Below are 9,988 nucleotides of genomic sequence, written 5' to 3'. Positions count from 1 at the left end.
TGCAATGCCTGCACACTCGATAGTTGTGTCAATGCCAGCTATCAAGAACTCTGAACGAATTCATTATCATTGCAAGTTGTGTGTTTGCCTGTGCTTCATCTAGGCTGGTGTGCACTGCCAGTGTATGCCGCCAAGCAGCCCACGAGCGTTGCCAACTTCAAGACATTTTAACAGTGGTGTTTTCACACTAGACTTCCTTATTGCGGGTGAAATTGTTTCATTGCGTTGTATGTTTCTACGCACATCACTATATTGTAATTTTCTGTCCTTCAATGTGCTCCGAGATCTGGTTAAAATCTAGTCATCCACAATTCATCGCACACACCCAGTTACTCATCCATACTCAGGCACCCACACCCAACTGCTCATCTATAAGTTGACACCGGAATCCTACCACTTACACCTTATCACTCAACTGCTATTCACGCATATTTCCTATGCACAAATCACCATATATACCCATCATCAAAGCTAAACATAATTTCGTCTTGGTGAGTACATATATTGTGTGCTTGTGCTTAGTGGTCAGGAGATGGCAGATAGCAATGGATTCTTGAATGTATCTGTGCCGGGGCCTTTAGGGTTACCCCACCTCGTAAGTGTGGGTTTTGTCTGGGCACTGCGATATCCTTCCACGTGAAGCTAAATACTTGTGAACAGATTTGAACAATCATTCACAAACCTCCTGAAGAATACTGACACAATGAAGATTTCCTGGGCCAAAAAGAAAGCATTATCATTTATCTGGCACCCACCTAAACCCAGCCACTCATACCCAGCTATTGTTATCCACAGCTAACAAAGATTGCAATTAATATCATTAAAGATTGAGTTTTAAGTTTGACCAGACATCGTGCAGGTTCAGTGTTAACATCAGGCAATTTCATATCCTATTTTACCATGTTTAAAATGCATTTCCCTCATACAAACCATGGGTTTAAATGTTTACTCCAGAGAGCACCGGAGTCTCATTCACTTGCTCCTACCACCACTGCACACACACAGGCTGTGATGAACATGCATCTCCATGACATTTAATTAGTAAATGTGGTCTAAATCCAAGGTAATGGAACACATTCACCACTTCTTTTTACAGCTTTCAAGCTAGCTCTTAAAATATTAATAATAAAAATACTGCACTTAAAAAACACAAAAAGCACCAAAAATCAAAGAAATAAACCAATTAAATTAATAAACACCAATAAGTACCGCAACTATGAGGACAATAATGATGACAATGGTGGTGATGGATAACACTAAGATAGTATACCTTTCGATTTAAAGCTTTCGTGACTGCAAGGATTCATCTTCTTTGGTTCTTTCGGTGAAGTCACGTAGAATGAGAATAAAATAATAAATTGATAAAATAAAATAACACAATATTCTCACGACGTTTCGGCCACAACACAAGCGGCCTTCATCAGGTGAAGGGACGAGACTGTCTGGAGGACAGCGCTGTGTTGTGGCCGCTAGTGTTGTGGCCGAAACGTCGTGAGAATATTGTGTTATTTGATCAATTTATTATTTTATTCTCATTCTACGTGACTTTACCGAAAGAACCAAAGAAGATAGTATACCTTTATCAACCACACTCACACCGAGCCATTGGAGAATGTAAATTATCACATCAAGAAGCTGATATACAAAACATCGACATCACCAGCATTATCGTCACAATCATAATTCTCATTACTATTAGTATCACCACCATCATCATTATCACCACTGATATCAACTCTATCATCCATGGGCATGTTTGTCATCACCATAATACAAATATCATAAATATACTCATCACCATTGATATCATGAACACCACCATCATTATTACCCTTACTCTCACCATTACAATCATCACTATCATCATGAACAATCAACATTATCAAGACCGATCATCACTGTAACAATGTTCATCACTGACACTATTATTATCATCACTGTCATCAGTAACACAACTATCATCAAACATAAATTTTTGACCTATGTTTTCTGGCCATTCCAGTGTTTCTCCCACATGTAAAAAACAATTACTCAAAAAGAACAGTCTAAACATCCCAAAGTAGTAATCGATTTGAGACTTACTGAGGTTTATCTGGGTAAAGACAAAAGTCAATTGAAATCGCCATTTGTTAGTGCTGCCATGTTAAGATTTCTCGGGTAGGTCTCGGGAATAAGGTCTGCCACGGCGTTACAATAATTGTTTGTCAAAACTCAAGGACCATTCCTTGCACTGTCGAGCGTAGTTCACCATGCGTCAATCATCCAATCCATGTTTTACTTAACCTGGGAAAGAAAATTTCCAAATTATATTAATCCCATTTCGATGGAGGTTATTGTACAGTCAGTGATGACCAGGCAGGCCGAGACCATCAACTCATTACACACAAGGACCTTGTTAAACCGTGGGTATCTGGAGCCTGAATTTGAATGCAGGAATCACAACATTGCTGGCTCATTATCGTGACGTGACCACTGAAAGATACCCAGCCCTCGAGCTCAAACTGAGGATCTCAGCAGTGCTGACCCAGCTCTCTGACATTACTCTTATGAGCCTCTCTGAGTCAGGTAGCCTGCTCATTATACCCATATTTATGAGTACACCTATTAAATGTGCTCATGGCCATGTCGATATAAGTTTAAATGTAGAGAAACCTCATAAGTGTGCAAATGGACATACCTGTATATATGGATACATAAAAAAATGTGCAGTTTGCTTCTACCTGTATTCTCTTGGCTACAGCTTGTAAAAGTGTGACTAACCCAAGCTCGTCGCGACACACGCCTGACTTTGTCAGATCGTGACTGCAAGTCCCGGAGCAACATTTCCTGTTGCCTCCAGGTGTAAATGGTACACCGCAAAACTCTACAGCCATTGCAGACTGCAGCTCATCAAAATACAACCCAGGACACAGTATAGTAAGCATGTAACTATTCAACCCCACCACAACGTGATTCATTGTAACAATTCAGTCTCATGGTTTGATACAAGAGTCGATTAATTTTGTTCGTGATATTATCTAGTTTGTAAAGTGTCTCATAAGTACGGTTCTAGTTTGTTCTCTCTCATTGGTTCCATTAGACAAAAGGTAACATTGAATATAAATGGATATTATTTGCATGGAATACAAATTACTGAATATTGTAATCACGGATTGAAACAAACATTTTAGATTTATGTAGCATCTAAATGTGACCGCTAGTCGCGATGCTGTAATGCATGCATCGTGAAATGTGGAATGGTGAGGCCAGCAAAAAATATATAAATAGATGAAAAGACACTCAGAATTATAAATCAGCGAGAAAGTTTGTGCAGCAGTGGTGAAGGTAAAGGGAAGGGTTAGAGGGAACAGGACTACACGGCACACAAAAAAAAACAACACAACATACACTCACAGATTTAAAAATAACTACAGTACCATAGCCAGGACATTTGGCACCCCTTTTTGCCTGTGCCTGCAGCCCTCAGAACATTAAGCTACACATGCGACCGGAAGCAGGTTTCTCTGCAGCACACTGCAATTTGTCAGCTCACAAATTGCAATTCACACTTCAAATTAGGGACAGAGGTTTCTTTTAAGATCTAGGTGTTTCTAATCCAGGCTTCAATTGAGGCCAGAGAGCAGATTCATGTTTGCATGACTGTTTTTGAAACATTGCTATGCAGAAGGGAAGCGCTCTTCCAGAAGCAAACGCAGTCGTGCTCTGCTCCTCAAAGTACGAGTGGATGTGGTTACGATAGGGAACATGAAATGCTCATGGGAGCAGAGAGGCCCACGCGGCACTCTCATGCAAAGTGTGCGCATGCACTCTCCAACTAATCCCACACTGACGTGTGAATAATCTGAAGTGGCGTGAGGGAGAGAATAGGTGTTGTGTGAGCAATGCGGAGGTGTTGAGAGGGTGTTGAGAGAATGGTGAAGTGGGAAGGGGTGGTGAGGCAGTTTAAATGAGGTGTTCAGACGAGGCTGGGTATTAGACACATGGAAATGTTGGTGACACTTTCTATAGTAATGAGGAATTGTTGGCGAGTTGATGGTTAGGATTTGTGATGTAATGGTGAGGTGTTAGTGAGGTGTACGGTTCTAGATTGTGCTGGCGAGCAAGTGATGAATAAGTTACTGGTGCTTGTTTGTGAGGTGTTTGCGAGGTGTTAATGAGGCATTCGGTCCCGGTGAGGTTAATTGGTCTTGAGGTTGATTGGTGGTGTTCGTGTGGTTCTAGTGAGGCATTAGTGAGGATCAAGTGGAGTATGAGATGCTAGTGAGGTTTCTCGCAAGGTTCAAGATAGCACTGACAAACGACTGGCGGCGGATGGGTGACCAGCACTGTTAACGAGGTGCGTGCGAGTTGCTCATGAGGTGTTAGATGGTGCTGGCGAGCGACTGGTGGATAGGTGGCTGGAAGCAGCGCACGTGTTCGGCGGGAAGCCCGTCACTGTGCCCGTGTGGCGGTGGCGCCGTGTGGGCCGGGTCCCACTCGGAGCCGCGTAGATACTTGTTGAGAACGGCGAAGATGCTGTTGTTCAGGATCTGGTATCGCCGGATCCGCTCCACCATCTTTTTCAATGGCTGGGGCGTGGGCACAGTGGGACAGCAAGAGGGAAACACCGTGCAGTTACAGCGCAGTGATGAAACAATGTGGCTAACGTGCAGTTACTGATCGACAAATGACATTTGAACGTTGTCAGCCATGATCAATCTTCTGCTGGATTATGGCTTCCCCAAAGCCGTTGCCATCTCTCACAGTCCTGAGATATAACAATGCATCCAGCACATGCACTCAAATTGAACTCATTGTTTCATCTCTCAACTGTGAACCTTTTCTTGGGTGAGTTATTTACTTTGGCTGCCAGAGCGGTCTGGTGGTGGTGTGGTTGCGTTTGCAGTGCAATTTTGGTTGTGTAATGAAGTGGTATTTGCTGTGGCTGGTGTTTTGTTTGAATTGCGGTTGCCGTTGTGGTGGTGGTGTGGTTGTGGCTGGCGTACCACGTTCTTGATCACGTCGTCCTTGCCGTCCTGCCTCTGCACCTTGAGCAGGTGGTAGCAGAAGTCGAGGAGGTCAAACCTCCTCTGCTGCCCGAGCAACGTCATCACCGCACAACCCGCCCAGTTCAGCCCGTCTCCAAAGCACTGCCTACACCCACAAAAACATCAACAAGAACCATATCCATAATAACTTCGATCATAATCAAAGCCATTAACACGTCTGCAGTGTCATCACCACACAGCCCACCCAGTGCAGCCCGTCTCTTGAGCACTGCCTACACTGAACAACCACCATAACCAAACAACTGTATGCGTACATCCTCCCTCTGTGTGCATGTACCCTCCAATGTATATGTGCACCCATGCGTATGTGCATACATGTACCTCTGTGTATGTGAGGGTATCCATCAATGCATGCACTGGGCATGGAAAAATTCATCCCCTCAACTCGGGATCACGATTAAACTCAACAATCAATAATTTTTAGCCACAAATTGATTATTTTAAATATAGCACTCCTAGTGGCTAAAAGGGTCAATTAAACCAATCAAATATAACAAATTGCCATAAAAAACTGGTTCTTACACACACAATTAATAACAATTATTATATCATGTCGTTCATGTAAAATTGCATCCCACAACGCCGTACCAGAGACAAGCAATAAAATAAATAAGTTAAATTGAAATTTCGCAAGACATATAGCACACCAAAACTATTTTATATTACGCATGTACAGTGGGCAAAAGATGAGTTTTTTCACCGATTAATCATCGCAAGCTTATCAGTTCTATGCGTGCGCGTACTCCACGAGTGAATGCGTGCGCGTGCGTACTCTGCAGTGAATTCGTGCGTGCCCACGGGGATGCAGTAGACAAACTGCATGGCGCTCCACAGGCGGTGGAACTGCACGCACTCGTCCACGTGCATCACGCCGTTGGCCGGCGGTGGTCCTCGCCACACGGGGTCGTCCAGGCACGTGCCCGCTCGCTGCAGGATCACCTACACGCACAGCATCAAACGCGACACTCCCTAATTAACCATGACCCGTCGGTAGCGACAACGACGAAGGGAAGAGGCCCACAAAAAGGCTAACAATTCTTATCTTCGCAGATACATGTTTGGGCTGCACGGCAAGAGTTTGAAACTTTTGTTCATGAGCATAAGACTTCAAGAGGTAAGGTCAAGCACATAATTATGTGATTCAGTGGAAGAAAATATATTTTTTTTATCCCACAAGGGAGTTGCAGTTGTATAGCAACTCCCTTGTGGGAGTTGCTATACAACTGCAGGTTTAACTTATCCGATTCCCTACAAAATACACAATTACAAAATGTCATGCACACAATTCGATGCAGGTGTCATGAACAAAACAAATATATTTTTTCGATTTAAAGCTTTCGTGACTGCAAGGATTCATCTTCTTGGTTCTTTCGGTAAAGTCACGTAGAATGAGAATAAAACAATAAAACAAAATATTTTAATTAAATAATTGTTATCTTTATATACCTAATGATTAAATACACCCCCATGGGCTGCTGGAAACTGTAAAAATTAATCTAAGCAAGTCACAGTTAATTATATGCTCTAATTACAGCCATTGATGCTTTAATGCGCAAGTGTTCAATGAATCCCCAATCCATTCACATTTGCTAACTCCATGGCACTCAGTGCCTCAGCCGCCATTAACTGGCGGTTAATCTCAATTAATCGAACGTGAGGCAACTGGGTGGCTGAGATCAGAGAAATGAGCTGCCACTGCTGAGAACCTTGGGTCAAATTCAAGCAGCCACCTGTGATTAAACTGTGTTCTCAAGTATAGTGAGTTGATGGGCTCAGTGACTGCACAACATTTGATCCTTATGGCGGTACCCCGGGGTACCAAATAATACAAAATGGACGAGGCAATTAAATATTTTATTTCTGGGACACTATTTTTTTCAGGGGTGTACTTCACTCCGCGACTGGGGTTCCAAACAATCCGAAATCAGTGCTACTCCGCGATGTCGAAATGCAGGGAGGACGATTGCGCTGAAACCCTGAACGCTCGTATGCACTATAGTGCATCGTGTACAGTTCGTCGAGATGAGTCGATTGCCACATCGCCAACCATCAACAGACTAAAAATTACTGCATCACGGACATTATGCGAGAGCCGGGGTACCGCCCTAAGGTTAAGCTATTGATTTAAATTCCAATTCTCAGAACTATAAAATATCAGTGTGACCATCACGAAACAAATATTACTCTCATACGGCAGAGTGGGTGGACCAGGTTCCTTGAAGGCATCTCAGAGGCAGCTATTTGATACCTGTTTCTGTGTGACATTCTCTGCTACAAAGGGTAGAAATATTCTCTGAGCAACCTAAATTGATACAATGCCTCATTACATGACACCGATAGCATATTTGGCATAAGATTTGAGCAATAAAGATTTCAAAAACAATATATCGATGGAAAAATGCACCTCGAACATGGATAGGCCACAGCAGAGACGCTCCTTGGTGAGCAGGTCTCCCTCACGGGCGATGGCGATTTGCTGAGGAAGGCAGAATTCAAAATGAGTCGTTTATTTTAACAGGTGAGGGCCCACTGACATTAAATGTTTAGTGTTGAGAGAACGAGACATGATAACACTTGTCCCTTATTTAACCAGGAGAGACTCAATGTATGCTGAATGAGTTATGGGATTTTAAGAACACAGGTGTGGTAAGTGGCGGCAAGTGGCAGAATATGTGGGAATGTATGGCAATGTATGGTGTGTGGCGTTGTGGCGTGCGGTATAATGTGAGATGGTGTGATGTGTGGTAAGGTAAGAAAGGTTTGTGGTGTGTGAAAGCATAAAGGCGTGTGTAGTATGGTGTGCTGTATAGCCTAGGATATTGTAACACGTTTTATGTTAAAGTATGATGAAGCACGATGCGGTGTGGTGCGTCATTGTTGTACTTGTGCAGTTCCCAGCCGTTCTATGAGCGGCACCAGGTGCAGGGACGAGTATTTCTGCTCCAAACGACGCATCTTAGTTTCCAAACGTTCCCCCTCTGCAACCAGTAACACACGCAATAATAACAACACAAGTAGAAATGGCAATAATCACCTCTTTAGTCACATAGCCAGTAGCGAGCAGTTATTAAGGCTGGTATAACACAAACGTGTTAGTGATGGAATCATCACCATGCATACCTGGCCACCTTTGTCTCCCAAATGACCCGCTGCCAATATATCAAGCCCTTCTTATTTTGAGATGAGTCAGCTCAGAGGAAGTCAAAGCTAGCATCGAATAAAGAATGATGAGCACTGCTGAAAATCGTGCATATATGGACGAGTGTACGTGAGTACAAGCATGTAATGTGCATTTTCTTGATGTTTGTATGTGTACGTATAAGAGTGGTGTCATGATTAGTGCACTGCGATATGAACCTGGAAACGTTTTATATCCAACCACAGCTAACATCAGTGGGAGTGATATTTGAACTGATCCTGGGCTTCCCCTCATTCGACTCTGCCTAAAATGGTTACCTGCTGCATTGTGTATATTTCTGAAAGAGATAAAGTCTAAACTAAACTAAATCAGACATGGCCCTGACCACACCACCCCCATTATGCATTATGCCGGTCTTAATTATATGCTTGCTAACAGCAAGGCTATACTGAGGATCTTTGTCATTTTGCATGTATATCTGTGTGCGTATCTGTGCATGCCCATGTATATACACGCGTGTGGGTGAACACGAGAGTGTGTGCCTCCACGCACCCTTGACGTAGACACGAGGGAGGATATTCTGGAAGGGCGCGGCGTGGAGTAGATCGCAGACCTCTTCCTGGGACTGAGACATGGGGGCAATGTGAGGACATGGGGTGATAGCAACAGCGGGACATAGAAAAACATTGATGAGGGAATATGGGGACATTAAGGACATGAGTAAGCAAGTAAATTTGTTGCATGGGCAACAGAGTGAAAAGAGATTAAGTGGAATGTTCGGAACATAGAGACACGTATACGGAGACAGAAACACGGGGTCATAAACAGGAATAATGCAAATCACAGGCCACAGTGACACAAGACATGTGTATATGAGAATAAACAGCATGCAGAGGGACACCAAGACATAGAGACAAACAGGGGATAAAAAACAAGCAGGGGACAATAGTGAACAGGATACAAAGGCATTGTATGCTTACATACATGACCCTACCATCTCTTTCCCCTGTGACGCTTTATCCTAATGCCACAATGTGTGACTTGGTGACTTGTAATCCAGTGACACGTGGTGACTTGTAATCCAGTGACACGTACCAGGCTCTGCTCGGTAAGTAGGCAGAAGACGACAGCGTTGCCGACCTCCCTGAGGCTCTGGAAGACGTCAGTCTTGAGCTCTGCATACTCCACGATGTCCTTCAACTGGTGATGGAAGAACTCCAAGATGCCTGCACATGACAGCAACAACCACAACCGCTACAGCAGCCACTGCTAAACAAATCAACGTTTTATTACCACGTGAAATGTGGTCAACCACAGCCATGTTGTGCATATATGGAGTTGTACAAGTGTCTATGTGAGGTCTGTGTGCTGCTCACAATATGTATGCGTCTAGCACGCGTGCACGGTATATTTTGCGCGTCAGGTGCAGGGTGTGCAGGGTATAAGTGTGCACATGCGACTTGCATGTGTATGTGTGTGTGTATATACATACTTGGGGAGCGGTAGTGTAGCGGTTAGCGCGCTGCGCTATGAACCCGGCGACACGGGTTCGATTCCCGTTCACGGCCAACACCAGTGACGATTATCTCAACTGGTCCCGGGCCTCCCCTAGGTCGACTCAGCCTCAAATGAGTACCTGGTGCAGTGTGTAAACATTGCCACTAGGGAGACAAAGGCGGTCGGGCGTGGTGCTGGTCACCCACCCCCTCGTGTATCGTTCCGGCCTTCATAGGTGCTCGCTAACAGCACTTGCCCCTACAGTCTGTTAAGGCTATATGGGGGATCTTTTTGTTTGTATACA

General features: G+C 43.9%; 1 protein-coding gene across 1 annotated transcript in view; it reads right to left on the bottom strand.

The window, feature by feature from the left end:
- Nucleotides 1–1,012: 1,012 nt before the first annotated feature.
- LOC116953336 (cytoplasmic FMR1-interacting protein 2) overlaps nucleotides 1,013–9,988 on the bottom strand; it is a 40,197-nt gene continuing 31,221 nt past the window's right edge. The window contains exons 26-32 of the mRNA XM_032973449.2: nucleotides 9,283–9,413; nucleotides 8,740–8,812; nucleotides 7,932–8,026; nucleotides 7,453–7,524; nucleotides 5,821–5,987; nucleotides 4,986–5,133; nucleotides 1,013–4,568 (exon numbers count right to left, since the gene is read on the bottom strand). Of these exons, the coding sequence (XP_032829340.1) occupies nucleotides 4,362–4,568; nucleotides 4,986–5,133; nucleotides 5,821–5,987; nucleotides 7,453–7,524; nucleotides 7,932–8,026; nucleotides 8,740–8,812; nucleotides 9,283–9,413 (893 nt within the window). The 3' untranslated portion in view covers nucleotides 1,013–4,361. The remainder of the gene's footprint in view (nucleotides 4,569–4,985; nucleotides 5,134–5,820; nucleotides 5,988–7,452; nucleotides 7,525–7,931; nucleotides 8,027–8,739; nucleotides 8,813–9,282; nucleotides 9,414–9,988) is intronic.

This window comes from Petromyzon marinus, chromosome 3 (genome assembly GCF_048934315.1).
Source record: "Petromyzon marinus isolate PM22_M1 ecotype Great Lakes invasive population chromosome 3, UKy_Petmar_22M1.pri1.0, whole genome shotgun sequence".
Classification (NCBI taxonomy): Eukaryota; Metazoa; Chordata; class Hyperoartia; order Petromyzontiformes; family Petromyzontidae; genus Petromyzon; species Petromyzon marinus.
Note: the sequence above shows the minus strand (reverse complement) of the source record. Positions and strands in the feature narration are given on the sequence as shown.